General features: G+C 44.3%; 2 protein-coding genes across 2 annotated transcripts; both read left to right on the plus strand.

Annotated features, from left to right (window-relative positions):
* Positions 1-13,362: 13,362 nt before the first annotated feature.
* hoxb6a (homeobox B6a) lies at positions 13,363-16,898 on the plus strand (the record flags this gene model as incomplete). Its single annotated transcript, XM_083931044.1, has 2 exons — positions 13,363-13,924; positions 15,985-16,898. 2 exons carry the CDS (start codon positions 13,363-13,365, stop codon positions 16,263-16,265), a joined length of 843 nt encoding a protein of 280 aa, XP_083787170.1. The 3' UTR covers positions 16,266-16,898.
* A 4,891-nt stretch (positions 16,899-21,789) lies between these two features.
* hoxb5a (homeobox B5a) lies at positions 21,790-24,174 on the plus strand (the record flags this gene model as incomplete). Its single annotated transcript, XM_083931822.1, has 2 exons — positions 21,790-22,495; positions 23,927-24,174. 2 exons carry the CDS (start codon positions 21,790-21,792, stop codon positions 24,172-24,174), a joined length of 954 nt encoding a protein of 317 aa, XP_083787948.1.
* Positions 24,175-24,439: the final 265 nt, after the last annotated feature.

The following is a 24,439-nucleotide window of genomic DNA, read 5'->3' on the forward strand; positions in this document are numbered from 1 at the left end:
GTGTGGGAGCACGGGAACTTTATTAACAAATTACAGAATATGCGATCATATATTTAACTCATGACTCAAGCAGAGGAAACACAATTCCCCTTCCAAACATGAGCCGTTTAGAGTCAGCTTCCGGTTATTCTGTTGTGTTTTTCTACATCTCTTTTGAGGCCGAGGCGTCCTCTAGCCGCGTGTAGCTGCTTTTAACTGTTGTAAAGATAGATTCAGTGTGTTCATAGAAAAAGAAGAAATCACTGCGGTGCGTGTTTGCAGCGTCTCTGAGAATCCTGCGGCTCCAGGCCTGCAGGCCGTAAAAATGGTGACGCGTTGCCGCATTGCGAAACCTCTTTTTTTTACGCACGGCTTTTTCCCGGCCCACACCAGCACTCAGGTGATGCTGTTGTTGTGGCTAAAATTTCACCTTAATTCACTTCTATCGGCGTGCAGCACTTCGCCCCTCTGCAGCTACATACGAACAAGGGAAGTCCATGTCACATTCCCCTCTGGAGTCTTAGGGTTTATTGAAATAATAAGTCCTTATAAACCTTTATATGTGGCTGGCGATAATTACATTTTCACGTTTCCAAGAGGACTATATGGTGTTGCGCATGTGTTGCGGCGCAGCAGCAAAGGCATGATATAAACATCTTTAGCTTTCTTTTATCCAAACACACCTTTTTTACTCCATCCGTTGGCTGAAACACTGATGAGGTTTACTCACACCGAAATGTTGGAGATGTTAAACTATAATACTCTGTGTATTATGCATTAGCCATGTCAAACCGTGACATTTATTTTATTTTTCATGTTATCATGTCGGTAAATGTTGTTTTAACCTCTTAAATGTTGATAAGATACTTTTGACTCAACAGTAGTTTCATTCACACTTTCCCGGCCAGGACTAATCTGATGCGGTTCAGTCACGTGAGCTCATCATGAAATAAAGCACAAATCCAGATAAATGAAAAAGGGGAAAAGATCAGAAGATAATAAAAGCCACACTCAGTTTCCGCCGGTGTGGTTAAAGAGCCGCTGCTTGTTGTTCTGAAGAGGGGCAGAAGGAAGAGGAAAATGGCGGCGGAAAGAATGTGAGACAGAGAAGGAGCAGCTCCTCTAACAGCGCTCCATGAAGAAATGCAATAAATTCCTTGTTGTTTTATGAAAATTTACAACTTTGTGATACAAGTTTATGAGTGGCCGCGCGCGGGGATTGGCCAACGGGCTGGTCATGTGGACGCGCTTAACGTGAACATGAACTTTTTATGATTTCCCAAGTGGCTATATTGCTGCTGCACTCCGCTCCGGCCCGAGCAGCCGCCTCTCCTTCCTTTTTGCTCTGCCCGGGGCTCGTGAGGCGCCGCGCGGAGCCGGGCAACCGCGAGGAAAATTACCGCCCGGCTATAATTAAACGGACTAGTTAATGAGAATACTAGTTGTGGACTGAGGAAACCGGCACGAGGAGACGTTGACAACAACCCGCCCCCTCCTCCTCCCTCCCTCCTTCTCCGGCTCTTCCTCCTCCGCTATGGCTCCGCGCTCCGTCTGGTCTCTCGCTGCTGTCTACGCTGAATCGGCGGACCGAGATCCGGACAGTGCCGCTGTGATGAGGCGGAGAGGGGGCGAGCCGCGAGAGCGGACCCGGGAACACCGTCCCGGGGATGACCTCATTATTTTGACTTCACATTTTAATTTGACATTTTACTTAATTCCTCACTTGTCACCGCGAGGAGGAGGATGATAATGATGATGATGATGGTGATGATGATGACGATGCTGACAGGGGCGGTGATGAAGATTACGACGGTGTTTTGACGACCGGGTGACAACAGGGAACGCACCCCCCCACACACACACCACCACCCCCATTACCAATACCTCGTCCCCCTCATCCTCGCCTCCTCGCGCCGCCACCCCTCCATCCAATTATCATCCATCCATCCGCTCTACACACGGTAAGGCTGTCTCGTGCCATTCCGGGGGTGCCTGGCTGCCATGCACGCGGGACGCCGATGTGCTGCAGGTGTGCGGGGCTCGTGACGGATTATCAACAAACGGTAAGAGCACGTTCCTCCTCTCGGCCGCCCCTGCGCGCGCTACTGCGGCTGCATGCGCATTGTTAAAGGGGGCAAAACAAAGTCAAAGTGCGGGTGCTTTATGGGATTCCGCTGCTTCTGGTATACACATTAACCTTATAAATGAGGTGTTACTTTCCAGCTCAGATTAAAGCCTTTCCTGGCTGGATTAGGCTCCGCGAGGGACCATCCAGATGAATTGGCTCTCTAAGTGGTGGGATTAGCCGCGGAAGAGACATCCATCGGTTAAAACTGAGCTCTGTGAGAGCCGGGTGATTAGCTCAAGGGTTTCTTTTTTTCACGGTGAACAGAGGGAGACAGTGGGTATGTCCACCAGTGAGGCTGGCTTTGATGTGAGCGCAGGTGTGCTGGATTGGTCACTTCATCTCTTTAAATCACCTTTTTTGATGACCTTTGTGTGCATTTTGCCGGATGTTATGTCTTTACCAGGTTGCCCCTATGCGATGTCTCTCTCTGTGTTGCTTAATTGCCTTATGTGCTCGCGGTGGGTATTTTTGTTGTTGTATTTTTTTTTTCAATTGTTTCACTTCCAGATCTCAGTGGAAGAGCTTCCAGGTTTCAGCTGACTGACAGCCTGTGTGTGTGTGTGTGTGTGTGTGTGTGTGTGTGTGTGTGTGTGTGTGTGTGTGTGTGTGTGTGTGTGTGTGTGTGTGTGTGTGTGTGTGTGTGTGTGTGTGTGTGTGGAGACACAGGAATGTTTTTCCGTCCAGCCCACTTTTATGACTTTGTTTCCCTTCTCGTTTCCTCCCTGCGGCGGGCGGGCTTTTTGTCTTATACCTAACTGGTCAGGACACCGCCCAACATCCCACACTCACAAACACATCTGCAGGCCTGTCTGTCTGTCTGTCTGTCTTTCTGTGTATCTGTCTACCTGTCTTCTCTTTGGTCTCCAATTTGTTGCTGTCTCAAATATCAAACCCCTGCAAGGGTTTAAGGGATTTCAAGGGAATTCCTTCACCTCTATCTCTCTCTCTCTCTCTCACACACACACACACACACACACACACACACACACACACACACACACACACACACACACACTGAGTTCCTCCCTTGGCCTGGGAAGGGCTCCTCTGTTTTTTTTAAACATTTGTTTTTACCATCTCTTACTGTTGTTTTTTTTAGCTAATGGAAGTCAGTATTCCTATGATTGCATTATATAAATACTGAATTATACTGGTTTAGTAGCTAACAACCACATGCTAGTTATTATATTATGTATTTTCATTATTTTTTTAAATGGTTATTACGTAAATAACACCGCGAGAAGCTGAATGAACTGTGTAGACACCCGTGACCGTGTAGACCTAAAGATTTTTTATTCCGATAACCAGGGAATAAAATGTTAAATGCCTCTGAGGACCGGCGCACTATTGTGCAAACGTGATATGCACATTGATGATAAGGAAGATGAAGTCTTTTGTAGCTTTATTTATGGTATTTTTCTAAGGCATTGAAAAGACCTTCGGAGACATTTCCACAGCATCTACATCAAAATCCAAGTTTTATAGCTTTTGATCGCCTGCCGCTCCTCCTCCCTCACCCTGGAGGTGATAATACATCCACCTAATATCAGTACCATTTGAAAGCAATACAGCCGCTTCTCTTTATCTCTGAACCGATACACAAGCACCGAAGTTATCAACAGTTATCAAAAAATCTATTTTGTATATATTATAGTGATGTATTCAGTCTAATAAGTGCCGGACTGATTTAGCCTCAGCTCTGTCAGCTCTTGTTCAATAACACAGCATTGTAAGCATCATAATAAAACTGTATTATTGCTTAGTAGTTTTGTTTCAGTAGCGTGCTCATGCTCAAACCCGTTCATCTGCAGGAACGCACATATTGGACGATTTTTCAGCCTTTTTATGTCCAATGCCAACATTTTTAAAATATGCGCGTCTAGCAGCTGGGCATGGGGTAACTGCTGTATTATCAAGTAGTCCGGCCAGTATATTAAGTATAGTTCAGGAACTTTATGTCTTTATGTTCATTAATCAGTTCCTTCCTTTATTACCACTGCACGACCATTTCTAAATTGCCTTGCTTCATATCTAAAATACGCCGTGTGTAAAAGAAACAGCTGGAGAAAGAACAAAGAGACGCGCATTAACGCCCACATCAGGCCCAGATCCATGCAAATAATATGGTCTTGAATATTCTTTAATTAAGTGAATTTAATTTTTAAATATTAATTTACAAATTGAATTCCTGTTGCCAAAGATCCCGCGCAATAAACAGATCGATCTGAAGTATTTTACTTTCGCAGATGTTTGTTTATAGTGGTTGCTGAAGTGATCATCATCGTTGTCAATGTTAATAATACGTATATGATAAATATTCATATTATTCATAATAGCTCAATCATAAATGTAGGCTACTATCTGTAGCCGCAGGTTGAGTGTAAACAGACACGAAGCTCAAGCCAAGTTTATAAGTTTATTTATATAAACATGCATTTGTACAAATATATATCATCATCAACATGGACATCCACAATCTCATACCAGATGAATTGGCTACTGAAATGCATCACAGGCAGATAATACATGGCATATTTGATAATGTAATATAAATACATAATAAACAGTTATCAGAAATTACAAACTAAAGATAAAACAATGCCAGATATGATTATTGTAGGGTGTTAATGGAATATACAAACTGTGCAATGTGCATTTGGATTTGGAAACCACACCGCAACACCCAGCTAATGCAGAGGTGGTCACGCTGACGCAGCCGGGACAGTGCTGCAGCTCGGCGGCGTTGCTCGCCTCTGGTGAGCCTCCCCAGCAGCTCCAGCACGCTCCTACAAAACGCTCTGGTGCCATCTAGCGTCGTCTCAACGACAGTACCGAACATTCCCAAACACAGCCAAACTTCATCCTCTCGGTAATACCTACTGGCCAAAGACTCTCACCCGCACGCTCTGCTTCCTGGCGTCGATGCTCAATGTGTCTCTGTCGTCTTTGGGAGATGTGATGTGCTGTTGGCAACATGTGTGTGAGTGTGAGTGCGGTCTGCAGCCTCTAAGCTGTTGACAAACTGATGATGTGTCTGCGACTTTACTTTTTCTGTCCTCTTTGGAATGAAACCAGACATGACTAGAGGCTGGCCGTGTGTGTGTGTGTGTGTGGCCGTGTGTGTGTGTGTGTGTGTGTATGTGTATGTGTCTGTCTCTGTGTGTGTGTGTGTGTGTGTGTTGGGCGTGCATTTAGTCTTTTGTCCTGCTGGTTGTTTCTCTCTTTGATGTGGGCGCACAGAGAGACAGATTTGTGGCACGGAGAGAGAAGCTGCTCTCTGTTACACTGTGCTGAATGAGGCGTGGAGAAACACACACACACACACACACACACACACACACACACACACACACACACACACACACACACACACACACACACACACACACACACACACACACACACACACACACACACACACACACACACACACACACACACACACATGGTGTCGCGCGCTTTGTGCCCAAGAAAACAGAATGTTAGGATGTAAATTCTGTGCTGATTGGTCAGGGTCGCTGGTACGATGAACAATGGCAACCAGCGGCCTCATTGTGCGCGTGCGTGTGCTGATATTGTTGGTGTGCGTGTGCGCGCTCGTGTTTGTGTGTGTGTGTAAACATAATAACTCGTCCTTGCGCTGTGATTTCATCATCTTTACTGCAGATCTGATGTCCCCTACCAAATATATGCATCCAGGTGTCTATGAACGCGTTCGTGTGTGTGTGTGTGTGTGTGTGTGTGTTCATCTGTGTGATCATTTGTAATCCCCTCGTGGCGGGGGAGGCGGTAATCCACGGTGTTGCATTTGATTTATGTCTCCAGCATCATCTGATTTTAATCCGGCATTCAAAATCCACCTCAGCGCATTAAATCAACATCTTTCCCTCCTCGACAGCCAAAAGCCTCGATTGATTTTCTGTGTATCTTGATTATCAACACGGTGGGATTCAACATTATAATACAGCTGCATATAAACGGCTCAAATGCGCCACTGTAATCATGCAAAGGCAAATATCCCCAGCACTGTGTTATTAATGGCAAATTAGAATGTATTCATTGTAAAGTTTTGATTACTTGGTATTCACATTGCAATTATACAAACAAAACACAAGTGTACACGGAAAGTATCAACAACACTAATTATACTTAAAGTTTAACCACGAAACTAATAATGTGGAACTATTTAAAAGTGCATGCATGTGCAATGACAGTGTGTGTGATCTCTCTGTGCCCTAATATGCTTCCGCTGAGCTGAATTTGTGTGAAGACGTGCACCTGCATGTGCGCACGTTCCTTATTTAGCAGAGACTTTTAGAACAAAACAAGCAGCCCTCCCCGTGATTCTGCATTCATCCGTCCGTTAATTTTTAACTCGTCCCGGGGCCCTTACGTGGCCGAGGGCTCGCGTCCACGGGCAGCAGTTCGGTGAACTGACCCGGAGCACGAGCTCACGGTGCCGTGAAGGACGCGGCCAGCCGGCTCACGCTGCCTGGAAACGATTATTACATTAAAACAAAAAAGCACCAGTGAGGCAGTTTCTCTCGGTTTGTCATTAACTCGTGCGGGAGAGGTCGGTCACACACACACACACACACGCACGCACACACCCACATACACACACACACACACACACACACACACACACACACACACACACACACACACGTACACTCACACACACTCCATGTAAACCTGCATTACTGTTGTTCAGTGGAACAGAAATATGGAGGTAAAGTCTCAATTTCTCTCTTCCCACGTGATTAAACAAACAGATGACCAACCTGCTAATTTAAACATGTCAGCCTATTTTAAAATATTTAAAAAGTTATACCACCTTTAAAAAATACATTATACATATTTTAAAAAGTAGACTATATATTTATTTTCCGTCACCTGATGATGGGAACATTACAGATTTACTTCTTCTTCTCTGTTCTGTGGAGTTTTTTAAAATCGGTTTGAACAGTTGCAAATAAATAAAACACTAATAAATAAAATACACGTATCCTCCGGGTTTAAAATGTAATACATACAGGCATATGAATAACCTTTATATCTGTTTCGGATTTATTTTTTAAGCAGCAGTATCAATTTTACCTTCTCTCTCAGCCGTTGACAAAAATACTTCAACCGTTGTCGAGTGTAGTTGTTTCTTTGCGAGGCTTTGAATCAAATTCTGTTCAAAAACAAGAAAGATAAAAGTGTAAGACAATAAAAAAAAATTGCCGATGTTTAATTTCATAGACATTAATATTTCACAGGGCTTCTCGCTGATTGAAACGCCACCGGTTCGAGCATCGCGGCGGCCGAAATGAACCGCAGATGAACTGTACAGTGATCCTGTGTGCGTGCGTGTTCACGCGCGAGCCTTGTGTGCAGCGCGGCACATGTGTTCATCTGCTGTTTGCTGCGGGCCTGTTTTTCAGTTCCTCGCCATTCCTCGGACTTTACAAGGAGTCATAAACGGTCATAAAGCCATAAAAGTCCCGAGGTCTCACATTCACATTCACACGTACACACACACACACACACACACACACACACACACACACACACACACACACACACACACACACACACACACACACACACACACACACACACACACACACACAGACACACAGCCATAAAGCTATAAAGCAGCAGTCTGACTCCTTCAGCTTTAATTGTCGATAATCTCTGAAGTTTCCCAGATTCCTGGAGTTCCGTTTGCAGCTCTTAACTGTTTACACTGCAGCTCCTTCACAGCTACACTTTGATTTACTGCGCGCGGAAATCGAACAGGATTTCAACGCGTGTTCGTTATTAAAAACTTGTCACAACTGAAAACCATATAACCTAAACTCCTACATGCTATTTAGGTTGTTGTGGTTCTCCTTCTTATTATTATTATTAGTAGTAGTATTATTACTATTATTATTATTATTATTATTATTATTAGTCCCTTTTAAATTACAATTAGTTATATAAGTATAAGAATAATAGCATAATGATGATTATGATTATTATTATTATTATTATTAAGATTATTATTATCATTAGAAATAGTAGTAGTAACAGCAGTAGTAGTAGTAGCAGCAGTAGTAGTAGTAGTGGTACTTAGCCTACAATTGCTATTTTATTGTTTATTTTTTTGTTCACTTCTACTCATAGTTGTAAATATACCTCCTATTTTAGTTATTATCATTAGTTTTTTATTTCTCAATTTATTTCTACCTGCTAGTAACAGTAGTGGTATTAGTAATAGTAGTAGTGGAAGTAGTAGTAGTAATTCTAATAGTAGTAGCAGTAGTAGTAATAGCAGTAGTAGTAGTAGTAGTAGCATTAGTAGTAATTCTAATAGTAGAAGTAGTAGTAGTAGTAGTAATAGTAGTAGTAGTAGTAGTAGTAGTAGTAGTAGTAGTAGTAGTAGTAGCAGTAGTAGTAGTAGTAGTAGTAGTAATAGTAGTAGTAGTAGTAGTAGTAGTAGTAGTAGTAGTAGTAGTAGTAGTAGTAGTAGTAGCAGTAGTAGCAGTAGTAGTAGTAGTAGTAGTAGTAGTAGTAGTGGTAATAGTAGTGGTAATAGTAGTAGTAGTAGTAGTAGTGGTAGTAGTAGTAGTGGTAATAGTAGTAGTAGTAGTAGTAGTGGTAGTAGTAATTTTAATAGTAGCAGCAGTAGTGGTAGTAGTAGTGGCAGTAGTAGTAGTAGTAATATTAATAGTAGCAGCAGTAGTGGTAGTAGTAATTTTAATAGTAGCAGCAGTAGTGGTAGTAGTAGTGGCAGCAGTAGTAGTAGTAATATTAATAGTAGCAGCAGTAGTGGTAGTAGTCTAGTTATAGAACCCTAGTAGCAGTGTTGTCGTCTCCAGTAGCCGTTGCAGTTGGTAGTGGTAGACTAGTAAAAGTAAAGTTAGTGATAGTCCATGTCCAGTTGTATTTGTTTTAATTCTCACATTGAACGTGAGCAAAATCTACAGTATTAGTGACGTAATGCAGCGTATTCGTCGCCTGCCTCATTCAAATGGTTACCAACGCGGTTCCGTTCGGAAGAACCGCACAGAGTCAACTGTACAGCGACAATGCAGCTTCTGGCCTATCTATCTATAGGGCAAGCAGGAGGGTTCAAGTGTCGGCTAAATGACAGTGTGTTTATGTCTACAGGAGCTAACAACTGATAAAAACACAGAGCATCGGCAGTTTGAGCGCGCGACTGTCTCTCTTTAAGTCTCCCATTTAAGTTGGTCTCCTTCACATGCACCGCTGCTTCCAGCCGGACAGGCTCCATGTTTCCCATTTAGCAAACTGTTTCCACCCTCTGTTTCCGATCCCGTCTCTCTCTCTCTCTCTCTCTCTCTCTCTCTCTCTCTCTCTCTCTCTCTCTCTCTCTCTCTCTCTCTCTCTCTCTCTCTCTCTCTCTCTCTCTCTCTCTCTCTCTCTCTCTCTCTCCCTCTCTCCGTTTGGTGCCGTTTGCCGCCACGCTTCTTCCAAACTGCAACACACCTGCAGCGACAAACAACAAATTACAACTAAGCATGCCGGGCAACTGTAGCATTAAAAACATCATGTTGTTATAAAGTGCAATGCTAGCCTCTGCTAAAAGGCTATTATGTATCATAATATTATATAATGTATATTTAAAATGCATATACTGCGTTATCCTTAATGCTAATAACACAGGTGTATTTATTTTTGCAACAACATTGGTAAAACTTGGAGTTATTCGCGTGCACCTGTTATCAAGAATGGCCTATTGTCAGATTTCCACAATGTTGGGCTAACATCCAAAACACATCAGTATTACATAGTTATCATATTTATGTCCTATAAAACGTCATAGAGGCACTCCAACCTCCTCGTGAGGCCTGTCATTATTAATTTCCTCTGCGTGATATGATTTCATTATATCAGGTCAACATGTTGTTATCAACATATCGGTCCAGGCTCAGTCACTTTGCATCACACACTCTAACTGCTACACTGCATGAGTATGAATGTGTCAGAAAGTCATATTTACCCTCCAGGCTGCTCAGCAGGTATATCACTAAGAAGGCTGAGGTTTTTTTTTTTTCCGCCAAAGCCACAATCAGGCTGAAGCCGCGCTAATGCATAATATGGGCTGTGTATGTAATAATAGTATTACCGTCCTGTGTGTCCCAGCCTGTAGGCCATGCCTGTCCTGCCCCGACTGTTAGTGCTCATTAATGATTAAACCACAGTCAGCTCCAACACAATGCTGCTGCTTCCCGTTCCCACAAAGCGGAGAGGAAACACAGCGTCCTGCCACAGAGAGAGAGAGAGATGGAGGAGGGGAGAGAGAGAGAGAGAAAGAGAGAGAGAGAGGTCAAAATGAAAGTTAAAAAGAGAGATTCCCCAACTGTCTGCGTGATCCTTCACAGAAAGCGAGAGTCGAGCGTTAAACTTATTATCTGTCCCCTCCTGCTCTGAACAGTGTTACTTTCAAAACACAGAAAGACGTGGAGGAATTGACGGGCTGGTGGGAGGGTGAAGCAAAAGTAAAAATAGAGTCTTTGTCTCTATTTGTCAGTGGGACTGTCTGCAGTTTGACCATGCAGACAAGTCAGAGCCTGTAGGGGAAGCACAGAGAAAAGCACAGAGAGGGAGATTTATTTATGGCTGCGGTTATTTTACGACCTCAGCGACACATATTCCGTTTGTAAGTGCGAATGAAAAGCAGGCCGACTTAGCGTTTCTTTGCTTTTCTTTTTCCTTTTTTTGAAGGCTCCTTAACTTCCCTGCTTTGTTTCCTCAGCATAGGAATAATAAAAGGTGGGAAATTATAGCTGTTGATGTGTGTCATATTTGTATAAGTCAAGAGTAGCTATAGCGGTATAGAGACGTGCGTGCGTGTGTGTGTGTGTTGTGTGTGTGTGTGTGTGTGTGTGTGTGTGTGTGTGTGTGTGTGTGTGTGTGTGTGTGTGTGTGTGTGTGTGTGTGTGTGTGTGTGTGTGTGTGTGTGTGTGTGTGTGTTGCAGCTATTTCTTTAGATGTTGGTTGTGTCTTTTAGGCTACTTTTAAATGGATAATTCCGAAAAACTCGATAACTATATTATTAACAATAGCCACAATTATGTCATGATTAAATAATAATAACAAGTTTGTCACAATAGTTTAGCTATTAAGAATATCTCTACGTATTATTTGAGGTGTAGACTTAGTATTTTTGTATCATGTAGGCTACAGTAACACGCCCTCAACATTAACAGTACGATTATACGATATTACACATTTGTAATAATAATAACATACCGTATAATAATAATAATAACAATAATAACAACCTTAATAATAATGATAATGACGTGAAACATATTATAGATGCGGATTTTTTCACGCTTCACATTTCTTTAAATATTTATACAGCTTCTGTAGTTTGTAGTTTTCTTTTTAAATATTTCTGTTATTATCTATTAAATGTTACACACGATGCATTTAGGCCTACTTACATATGTGATAACTATGTTAATATTAACTTTTTTGAAATGGTTGGATAGCGTAGACATAAACTGTAGGGAAATGAATTTTTTTCTTCTTGAGCCTTTAGTGTGTATCAGCATTCAGGCGAAATGTAGGCTACTTGAACATACACGGCCCCATTTAGACTTTTCAGGCTATAATCAGTGTCAGGAAAAGGGGGAAAATGGGAAAAATGGGAAACTTCTACACTGTTTTCTTTCTTCTCCTGCTTTTACATTTCAGCCTAATCAGTGTCACAGGGGAAGAAAATAATAATTCACTGCACACATTGATCAAAGCGAACAACTGGGGAGTCTTGAGTTTTAATTTTTTGCAGACACCACAGCCTGAAAGTAGCACAGTATCGGTGTGGAACAGAGCAGTGTCATCCGGGTTATCTGTCATCAAAAGACATTAACAGATATCAGATTATGTTCATAAAATCCCTAACAGATTATCAATTACTCGTTCGGTGGAGAAAATAACCGCGGTGAAAGGCCTGTGGTAAAAAAAAAGAGGACACGCACACACACACACACGCACACACACATACACACGCGCGCAAACACACACGCACACACACGCACACACACACACACACACACACACACACGCACTCACACATTGACCGCCGTGGGGGGCATAAATCCACCCACCGATCTGAATATACCAATTACAAATGTACAAACACCTCTATTATAGACGAGGATAGCCCACATTATAATGTAGGATAACACACATATCCGCAAAACACACACACACACACACACACACACACACACACACACACACACACACACACACACACACACACACACACACACACACACACACACACACACACACACACAAGCGGGACCACACATTACTCGCGCGCGCTCCCGGGTGTGATTTACGCGCACCAAATTCATTTTAATACGCTCGGTATTATCTGCAAAGCGCCGGGAATATGTTTTATTATTCGGTTGCCTCTGGTGGTGCGGCAGCAGCCCGCCCCTCATAGAGGGCGCGCGTGCGCGTGTGCGTGTGCGTGTGTGTGGCTGGGTTTTATGGATCTAACAACAGACGGAGGAGGAGGACACACAGGGAGATAAAGAATCAATTTAACGCGCGGAGGATTCCGGTGTGATTGCGCAATCTCACCGGGAACCGGAGGAAGATTAGAAAGAGAAATGGAATGAAAATTAGAAAAAGAAAAAGGGAGAAAGGGGAGTGTTAGATTGAAGAAGGGAAATAAGAAGTGGAGGGGGGGGGGTCGCTCTAACGAAAGGAAAAGGGGCGAACGAATGCCAGGCACAGAAGCTTCCCATTGGTCAGTCTGAGGTCAGCTGGTCTCTGCCTCCCTCCTCACCCCCCTCCTCACCCCATCCCGTCTTCTCCACACACAAACACACACAGACTCACCCCTCTCTCTCTTTCTCTTTCTCTCTCTTTCTCTCTCTCTGTCCCACACTGGCACTCAGCCACCCTGATACCCCCTCCTCCTCGCCCTCACCCTCCTCACCCCACTCCTCCCAATCTGCGATAAACTAAGTGATAGCAGCAGCCCGTCGGACTGTCGGCTATAAAACACAACAAATCATAAAGTGCAGGCAGGGGAAGGCAGAGGAAGGAGGACGGGAGGGAGAACCGTTAGCCGTTAGCCGTTAGCCTCCTTCTACTCCTCCTCCTTCTTCTTCATCGTGTGAACGTTGTTGTTGTGTTTGTTTCGTGCCCTCCTGTCCTCCCCTCTCCTCTCCTCTTCTTCTCCTCTCCTCTCTTCACTTCTCCTCCTTCTTCTCCTCTCACACTTTCTCCCGATGAGTTCCTATTTTGTCAACTCCACTTTCCCGGTGACGCTCCCGGGAACGGGTGCCGGCGGGCAGGCGGCGGAGTCGTTCCTGGGTCAGATCCCGCTCTACTCGTCGGGATACGCCGCCGACCACCCGCTCAGACACTATTCGGGGGCGGCAGCCGTTACCGCTGCAGCGGCCGTGGCGTACGGCGCGAGCGGCGGCGTGCACCAGGATAAAACGTACCCGGCGTCCACTTACTACCAGCAGGCAGCGAACGGAGCGTACGGCGGGCACCGGGCGGCGCCAGGAGTCGGCGTAGGGGGCGCAGCCGGAGCCGGTGCATGCGACTACGCCACGGCAGCAGCTGCAGCGGCAGCTGCGGCAGCGGCGACGAGCTTTTACCGGGACAAGGAGCACCCGTGCAGCCTGGAAGAGCACCAGCTCGCGCTCAGCCAGGACGGCATGCACCGTAAAGCGGAGTGCGCGGGACTGAGCATAAAAGGAATGTTCGGTGAAACGATGGACGACAAGTTACCGTCATCAGCCCCCATTTACCCGTGGATGCAGCGGATGAACTCGTGCAACGGTGAGTGTCTTCTGCTTCCTTTCCCCTCTCGTGCATATTTCATGATCCCCGTCATAAAACTGACGTTTGTTTCCTCTGTCAGCCTCTCTCTGCTGTCTTTTTCCTTTCTCTTCTTCTTCCTCCTCCTCCTCTCACAGTAGCTGCTTTTATGATCCCCGTTTGCTGGCCTGTCAGTCAGTCATGTGCTCGGTATTTTATTGTCCGTCATAAACCGGGTTTGTTTGGGTTGGAGCTCCTGTTACTGTATGTGACCTGCTGACCGACGCTGCTACCGAGCAGAAGGAGGAAAGTTAGAGAGGAAGAGCCTGTCAGAGAGTGTTGTGGGTGAAAACAATGAACAGATAGAGAGATAGAGAGGAAGCTAAAAGCATGCAGTCTATTTAAATGTCACTGGTTCGTTTTTTTATTTTATTTTTTCAACATTATTCTTCTGCCAGGTCCATAATCCGCTTTTACGCACGACCAAAGTCAAATCGAAAACAAGATTTTCCATCACTTTACATTTAAAAATATATTTTTTCTCTTCTTACACACTTGTCATCTATACTGATACAGGACATCCTGCTGCTATTTTCATCCAGGCTTCTCTTCTCTAATCTTAAATAGATCCTGTACTGTTAACCTTGCACCGCAGACAGTATATGTGCTTTTTACGCATAACTGAACAGATTAGATATTAAACCTAAAATAATGAAAAGTGTCCAAATGCTGCCTTATTCGGAGTGAAAGTGACACGCAGGATCAGCTTATGGAGGGGGGTTTGGTTTATTTGACTGCCATAAATAAGTCTGTCCTGTTTTACACTGTTGTGTGGATTAAACCATAAAGTATCAAATTATCGTCGTATGCCTCTCCACTGCAAACCCGAGGATCTTTGTTAAAGAGAGAGAAGCGGCCTGTTGAGAGTGAATAATGGTGGATGATGCAGAGCTACTGTTGTACAGAGCCCTGCAAGACACTCCGAGTTATGACAGATGAGGTGGAAAGTGGCTCCGCTGCAAAAGAAAGGGATAAAGGAATAAAACGCAACGTGGGCTATAAATGACAGTCGAAGATGCATATGGCAGCTGGAGAGAGAACAGAGTGGCACAGGAACCCTGAGTGCTCCTCCATAATCCGGTTTGGCTGTTTTTTTATTTATGGATATTTAGATATGCGCCCTGAGCAGCCTGCGGTTTTCATCCATGCCCTGTCTCTCAGATCGATACAGAAACTGAAGCTGCTAAACTGACAACATGGCGATTTGTTTACCACCGGGGGCCAAAATAGTGTTAGAGAGGATCAGAGGAGACTGGAGGCAGGGAAGCTGATCCTCACTGGTGGGAATACCATGTGAAATACTGTCACCGTCCTTCCCTTTACTCTCATTATAATTATATGATGAGTATTATTCTTATTATTATTAAAGCGTGGGCTGGAAAATTGGAACAACGCGTGTCTTTCTTCTCCGCTGAATGCTGCTATTCACCAGCAGCGACATTAAAATGTCATTTTCTTTCTGAAGTTTAATAAATTAATGGGTTGTCGTTTTTTTCCTCTTCACGGCGCTTTATTTTGAGTCCACATGAAACCGAAATCATAGTTCCAGCCTTCAGCAAGAAGTTCCCCTTCCCTTCAGGCTTAATAATAATACTAATAGCAATTATATAGCAATAATAATATATGCTATTAAAACAAAAGTATTTCTGTAAAGCAGCTTAATGCAAGAATACGTGCACTTTTAGAAGAACACCACTGACAGTATTTGGTTGATTAACAGATGGATTGAAATCTAACTGTATTGATCCCTAGTTGCTGGTTTGGGAACAGTGTAAATTGTATTAACGGGCATTAAATCAGTAAAACCAATTATTTTAGTGATAGAATAGACTATAAAGGAATAGAATGGAATAGAAACCAGCCCTGGAGGTGACTCTCTCTCTCTCTCTCTCTCTCTCTCTCTCTCTCTCTCTCTCTCTCTCTCTCTCTCTCTCTCTCTCTCTCTCTCACCTGCACTTACAGCTGTTTGTTATTCATTCGGTTAAAATGTAACTTTCCGCCCGTCTTTCATTCTCCCTCAGGCACCTTCGGCAGCCCCGGGAGGCGCGGGCGGCAAACGTACACGCGCTACCAGACCCTCGAGCTGGAGAAGGAGTTCCACTTCAACCGGTACCTCACGCGGCGGCGGCGGATCGAGATCGCGCACGCGCTCTGCCTCACGGAGAGGCAGATCAAGATCTGGTTCCAGAACCGGAGGATGAAGTGGAAGAAGGAGAACAAGCTGATCAACTCCTCTTCGTCCTCATCCTCCTCTTCCTCCACGGTGAACGGTGCAGAGGAAGAGGAGAAACGGACGGAGTGAAAGAGGAGAGGGGGGAAAGACTGATGTAAGACACATAAAAGAGGAGGATGGAGGAGAAAGACATGCTGGTTAATCCCTTCCCCTTCCCGTTCGCCCAGACATTTGTCTGATGTGAAAACTCTGGGAAAAAAAGTAGCCTACGTTTCATTTTATTTTATTATTTTTTTACCTGAGCAGGGTTGAAACGTGTACACGAGAAGGAAGAGGAGTCCTTTTTTTTTTGGACCCCTAAAGAAATGTATCCAACTGCCTCTCTGTGCGAAAGTAATGTGTAAAAAAAAAGACTCTTGAGAAGGAACCGTGTGACTGTGGAAAGAACCGATCCAACTCACCAGTGGGAAAAGAGTGAGGGGCGGTGGTGAGTGTATTTAAAAAATACAGTCAATGAGTAACCCGCCACCGAACTGTGTTAAGACACGATTTGTTGTTGCATTCCGAGAAAAAGAAAAAGAAAAAACACCGAAATTCTTCTCCTACCTAGTTTTTCTTTCGTCAAATGTACTTCCTGTCGGCCAGGCACTTGTTTTGAAGCTTTAGGACTCCCCTCCCTCCCTCCCTCCCTCCCTCCAAGATGATTTTGTTCTTCTTTTGTAAACGTGTTGTGTGTATTATACCTTCGATTAAACGTGCAAACACGCTCACGACAATATGGGGAGGAAAAGTGTATATGTCATATGGTGTTCATATTTAAACTGTATAGAAATAAGCAGAGGGGGGGGGGGGGGTCACCTTGTACGGTGAAAATGATGTAATTGCGGGAGGGGTGAGGGTAATTTAACCTTTCCAGGTGTGTTGCTTTTCCAATGTGGGAGGGGGTGTTAAACCTACTGATGTTATTCTCCAAACTACCTAAAAACGTTCAGGAAAGTGTATATTTTATGCATTTTTACATTGTTTATGTTAGTGTTTTTGTCAAGTAATTACGTATACTACCTATGAGAAATGCTCAATAAAAATGTAAAGTATGTATTGGGAGATATTCTTCTTCTTGTCGGTTGGTACATGATCCGCTAATGAATGCATTTAAACGTTATAGTGAACGGACACATTTTCGTTCAGTGTCAAAAAAGTAGAAAGCGTTTTATTTAATGATTTATTGGCCCGCGCACACCCGCGCGTAAAGAGTCGTAAACCTTTTACCCTCTTCCTTGAATCATGTACGCACATATTTACAGCGTCCGAGGTGAGACGAGACCGGGGAAGGTAGGGGGGGGCGAGGCCAAGGCAGCGCACGCGGTTGTCCGGAGGGGAAGTGACAAGAGGGCTCGAGCTAACTACTGATGGCGGGTTGAACTAATTGATGACCAGACCCGGGGAGAGAAAGTTGACCTGTCCTCGAGCTGACCAGCCAGACGCGTCACACGTACACACACACACTTCACCCAGACAAAGTGGACAATGTCCTCGCGACCCTTTGAACTCTGCGTGTCCCCTGAGTGACCGGCGCGCGGGTTCCATCTCTCGGGTTTCAGTGACGCACGCGCGTAAACTCAACAAACAAAAAAAAAAGAAAGAAAGAAAATCAGTTCATCTCTTATTGCAAATGATCGGGTGTTGACACGTAAAATCATGGATCAACATAGTAATGCACTTTATCACATTTTTTCATAATCAGTTTATTTTAAATGTCTTTAGACTTTTGCACAGTTTTGTTTTTTTTGCTACTTGAAGTCAAACATGGGCAATAAACCGTTTCTGATTTCTGACTGTGGACGAAAAAAGTACTTGGTTTGAAGCTCCTGCATAGTTTGCTTACTTTATACTTTATAATAATTCAGTCGACTCATAGAAAATTACTTCATTTCATTTTAAAACATCCAGTTATAACACTCATAATCAGAGTGTGTTCATCAAAAGCATACTGCCTAAAATGCCCCAACTGCCATGCAGTTTTTTTTTTAAAGCATTATTATGTGTCTATTGGACAAGATCCCAGCTTTGAATATAACCAACTTGTCCTGACTATATTCAATTGCAGTTGATCTACTAATAAAAGCCCATCCATTGAGGAAGGCTGTCAAGGTAATAGATATCTAGATTGGCAGTAAATAATTAATACCTCAAGGGGAAAATAAAATATATTCAGCAGTCTGTGTGTGAGAGAAGCAAGTTTAGATTTGATATTGTTTGATTCACTTCAATAAGATTGAACAGTCGCTGTTATAGAGTATATCAAATGTCCTTAGGATATAAAGTCAAAGGTGGTGTGACAGGCAGAGAACCTGATACGGCGTGCTGCTGTTTGGTTATTGTCCGGCTCCTTCTTTGGCTCTTATTACACCAGGGTTGGCAGTTTGATTCCCACACTGAGAATGTCTGCTGTTAGAAGAGCTGCATGCTGGCAGATGTTCTATGTTAAACACAGTGGAAATGGTTTCACTGGGACCCAGAGGACTCATTTGACAGACCAACACATACTAACTGCACACATGTTTGGTGCATTCCATATTTTTGGGGCAAAGAATGACTCTTTATTTTGTCTATGCTTGCTATCCTCCACTTACCCTCTTATTCCTACAAATATTAAGTCTTGAAAAGCCGCTTTGTTTTATTATATAAAGTTTGAAAGAGTCTCATTAGACCATAAATTACACAAAATCTGTAGCATTTCAACTTAAAATATGAAATTTCCCCAAACCGGGGGCGTCTTAACAGCATTTCAACATCTGTGCGCAGCTTGAAATGAGGATTTAAGTAGTCTATACATTACAACGAATTGCGCTCACATTTGTGCACTACATGTAAGAATATCTTCTATTTAAAGGAGGGTTTTTTATCCATGAACAATCTGTGCCGGAGCAGATTCAGAATGTGTGGCTCCAGCTTGAAAAGGAATTGAAACCCTGAATCCTGACACAGCCAGTGAGCAAACTGGAGAGATAACAGAACGCTATTATGAAAAGAAAGTAGAAATAATATCAAGCACAAGAGTTAAAATGCTCTATAGTTTTAATATTGTGTGTTCTTATTTGAAACCGTGGAATTTGTTTGGACCAAAGTGGTCATCGAGCTGTTTCATTGTACAAATATTCAGTGTGGTGGAAATCTAGCTATATATAACGAGGGGAGTGTGTTCATGAGTGTGTGCCAACTGGGTCAGTGCCTCCTCCTCATCGTCCCTGCGGCTTACAGGCCATTTCTGGCACACTTTGGGAGGTTATGTGCTTTTAAGCCCTGTGGCCTGCTTTCAGGCCAAAAGTGGGCTGGTTTGGTATTGATATCAAACTCTGGTGAGTAAAAGATATGTGTGTTTCTTGCATCCGTACGCCCGTGTTGCTGCCTGTTGCTGTTGTTTTATTCTGCCTGCTTACATTGTAATATTCAAGATGATTTCCATTCCAACTGCTGGTTTCTTTTGCTCAGTGTGAGAGCAGCTGAGTGTCTGAAATGTGGCCTGAGACTTCACATACATGCAGGAGCACATTCATGCACACGCAGACCCCCACAGAGTGCATTCATTTGTACCATTTTGCTCACAAGAAATCTGGAATACTTCATCTGCCCCATGTTCCAGCCGGTGTGTGCATTTACATGTGTGTGTCAGAGTTAGAATAAAGCATGCGCAGCAGAGTGCACATTGAGGCCTAGCAAACACACACACACACACACACACACACACACACACACACGCACACACACACACACACACACACACACACACACACACACACACACACACACACACAGACACACATACACACACACACACACACACACACACACACACACACACACACACACACACACACACACACACACACACAGTCAGACACACAGAGGCACCCTGGCTGAAATTCATCCCAACCCAGGAATCAACAAATCATAAATCAGCAGATTTCCATCCAGTGTGGACGTCACAGATCAGGTTTAACATTCCTCCTCCATTCTGCAGCTGGAAGGGAGGCTGCAGGGAGAAGGGGGCAGCAGAAAGAAAGAAAGAAAGAAAGACAGACAGAAAGAAAGAAAGACAGAAAGAAAGAAAGGAAGAAAGAAAGACAGACATTCAGAAAGAAAGAAAGAAAGAAAGACAGAAAGAAAGAAAGAAAGAGAGTCCGACAAAGGTTTTTTTTGGGGGGAGGTGGCAAAGTTACTTTGGTTAAAGTTATGGTTATTATTTTGTAATGTATAACATTTGATTATGTGCATACAGTTGACATGCTGAAGTAAAGATGACGATATGACAACAGCAGAGAGGGAACACTATACAATATGAACAGTAAATGAATACATGAACCATTTTGCGTTTGAGGTGGATGATTGGGGAAATAGTGATGATATTATTAAATATATTTCAATAAAAAAGGAGAAGCATTCCTCTTTCTCCCGTTCAGGACCAATCTCTGTCAGAAATTGGCCCTGATTGCATCATTGTGTGCTGTCATGGTGCTATGGAAATGCATAATGACGCAGTAATGCCTTTGCGGCGTTTATGGAGCAGTAAAAATTAGTTCACATTTGTGACGTTCGACAAGCCACTATTGTTATTTTTTTTCATTGTTTCAATGTGTTGTTTTAAGACATATTATTATTATTATTATTATTATGGTATTACAATTATATTGTTATTATTGTTATTATTATTAGTAGTAGTAGTAGTTGTAGTAATTGTAGTAATATTTTTTTCCACCTAGGCCTGATTGCGGACGGAAAACCTAAAGTCTTCTCTGAAGATGTAAAGCAGCATGGGTGTGATATTATGGGCTGACGTGTTTATTATCGGCATATTTTATGGTTTATGGTCTCCGGCTCCTAATTTGCAGCCAAAGCAAAGGTCAATTAACAGGCCTGAGTGATGAGACACACACACTCAGGATGAGAGAGAGAGAGAGAGAGAGAGAGAGACAGACAGACAGACAGACACAGAGAGAGAGAGAGAGAGAGAGAGAGTATTTTCACTACAGCTCTCTAAGACTCTTTTTCGAGTTCACTTTCAGCCTCCCCTTCTATTTCAGTCTTTTTAATCATTGCAATAAATTATGTCTGCAGTAGGTGGCGCTCTGAGCTCACCCCCAGCACCTCCAGCAGCAGGATAAAGGGTGAGAGAGAGAGAGACAGAGAGAGAGAGAGAGAGAGAGAGAGAGAGAGGGAGAGAGAGAGAGACAGAGAGAGAGAGAGAGAGGGAGAGAGAGAGTTTCCCCCGCCCCTCCCTCCCTCATTAGAAACCTCAGAGCATGAATTACCTCCAAAGTCATCGGCGAGAATTTACGACTGGTCAACAAAAGCACGTGACCGCCTCCCCCCTCTCCTCTCTGTCTCTCTCTCCTCCCTCACCTCACCCCTCACCTCCCCCATCGCACACACACACACACACCCCTCAATCCAACACACTCACACACACACCACCCCACCCCCATATTTGGACGGCGCATACATAGCTAAAAACGAAGTACAGTGCAACGCCATAATTCACTAATACATCATAAATCGTTGAAAGTACCCGCGTTATAACGACCAAGAGAAATCTAACAAATCAAGCGCCCCTTAGTACTCAGCTGTAAGCCTGCAACTCTCTAAAACAACCTAAATGAGCTCTTACTTTGTAAACTCGTTCTCGGGGCGCTACCCAAATGGCCCCGACTATCAACTGCTAAATTATGGAGCCGGCAGCGGCGCAATGAACGGCGGGACGTACAGGGACTCTTCCTCCGCCAACATGCACCATGCGACGGGCTCGTACGGCTACAGCTACAATGGCATGGACCTGACCGTCACCAACCGGGGAGGGGGGAGCAGCAACGCCGCCAGCACCGGAGGACACTTCGGGGGTGGCTCGGTCGTCGGGGACTCCCGGGGCTTCGGCTCCCCAGCCCCGGAAACAGGCTTCAGACAGCAATCCAGCTGCTCCCTCGCCTCCGCGGCAGACTCCCTCCTGTCACCCGGTAGTGGAGAAAGCAAACTGGGAACGCAGAGCTTGTCTCCCCGCTCGGAGCAACCAGGAAGCGGTAATCTCAGCTCTCCAAACCTGTCCTCCACCTCCTCATCGGGCGGCGGTGGCGGCGGGGGCACGGCGCAGCGCTTCACGGAGCTGGAGGACGGGTCGCCAGAGACCGAGGAGTTGCAGCACAACCGGGATCCCGGCCACGGCACCAACCCAACGCCCAGGACCGGGCACACGCAATCTGTGCAGAGGCAAGAGGGCGGCCCGGCGGGATCAGCCGCTGGCAGCACGACGGGCAGCGAGGCTCCACCACAGATATTCCCCTGGATGAGAAAGCTGCACATTAGCCATGGTACATACTGCTCTTATGTTAACAGCGTGTTAGCTCTGAATAGTAGGGTGATCATTTTCATATTGCTGGTTCAGTAGATTGTAGCCTATATGGTTGGACACATGGTGTTAGTGACAGTTTAGTGATTGTAGAAACTACATGGGGAGCCATGGTGCTCTGTGCCTCTTTGCATACACACTAAAGATTCAGCAGACTTATTGCTGATTTGATTTGAGTTGAGTAAATTGGCTGCTTGAGAACACCCACACACACACACACACTCACATTTAGCAACGGTTCTTCATTTTTGTCTGCACCCCACGAAGCCTTTTCCAGTGCGTCAGTTTAATATTTTCATAAGACTGTCAGAAATCAATCAGCGAGGTGTTTGGATCTCCCAGTAAGAACACAATGTCTGCTTTAGGTCGTGTCTGGCTTTGATGCAAATACACATTCAGTGTGTATTTTGTGCTTATTTAGAAATCAGAGAGCAACAAAACAGGACAGCTGCCCAGCCTCTGGTTATTAGCGTGTTTTCTCAGTGCATCAGGGTGTAATTCGTTTTGCATTTCCCTCCTGTAGAGACGAGGGACTCCGGATGGTTGCCCCCTCTGTATTTTCTCCCTCTTTTTTTATTTTTTTTTATTTTAGCAAATTCCACAAAAGCGTCATAAATCTGTCAGGGGAGAGGCAAGCCGAGCAGCAAAGCCCAACAGGCTGAGGAGCGCAGACAGAGCTGTGTGGGAAAACAAAAAAAGGGGAGAAAAAAGAAAGAGAGGCCAGGAAGGCTTTGGAGGCTGTTGCTCCTTTGAAAAGTGAAGCTTTATTACGTGTGGGAACTTTATTAGGGAGGTGAGACAGAGGACGGGGCAATAAAACCCCGAAGGCAGCCAGAGGGAGTCAAAAGGGGGGAATAAAGAGGGTGACGGTGAAGAGGGGTGGTTAAAAAAAGAAAACAGTAATGTGACAAATAAAAGCACATCTCTTAGCGCAGGCTGTGAAGTGGAAATGGCAGAAATAAAAGGTGTCAATAAAGACTGCTGTCAGAATAAGGCAGCCTTTTTACGCACTACTGTGGAGCCTTTACGCACCATCATTCTGATAAAACTATGGGTGAAATCGGCCTTCTGTATAGTGTCTATGTGTGTGAGGGCATAGAGCTAGTGGACACAATAATAGCAACACCTGTAGCAACAATACAGCAGAATCCAGTGCGACAAACCTGTAGAAAACAAGGCCTCTTGGAAAGCTTATGCTCCGCCAGAGATGTGTTCAACCAATGGTATTTTCCGAGCAGCTGGTTATTTGACATTATAGTGTACAGTAAGGTGTTCATGGTATTTTGTCCACCTACTGTTAGTGTGCATTTTTAAAAATATAACACCTTTATGTCACATGTTGGTGAATCCAAACTCGCCCCCTAACGGCGTTTTGTTCGCTCCAAACCCTCAGATATGACGGGCCCGGACGGGAAACGGGCGCGGACGGCGTACACCCGCTACCAGACTCTCGAGCTGGAGAAGGAGTTCCACTTCAACCGGTACCTCACGCGGCGGCGACGTATCGAGATCGCGCACGCGCTCTGCCTCACGGAGAGGCAGATCAAGATTTGGTTTCAGAACCGGAGGATGAAGTGGAAGAAGGACAACAAACTGAAAAGCATGAGCCTCGCAACAGCCGGCAGCGCCTTCCAACCCTAGAAATTAACCCATTAAGTAAGACATCCACACGTCCATCTAGTTGGAAAGGTAACGGTGTACAGGCTTCCCCAGGAGCGAAGCAGAAAGGAGACAAAACAGTCAAAAAAAGAGAGAAAGAAAACTTGAATAAAAACATCAGAAGAAGCCAGCAGAAATGGAGCAAAAGAAGACGATGATGAAGAAACGTGTAAAAAAAAACTATTCCAAATCTAGATTTTAAAACACACACACACACAGTACTGTACAGCGGCGCAGCACTTTTTAT

The sequence above is a fragment of the Echiichthys vipera genome (assembly GCF_963691815.1).
Source record: "Echiichthys vipera genome assembly, chromosome: 17".
NCBI lineage: Eukaryota > Metazoa > Chordata > Actinopteri > Perciformes > Trachinidae > Echiichthys > Echiichthys vipera.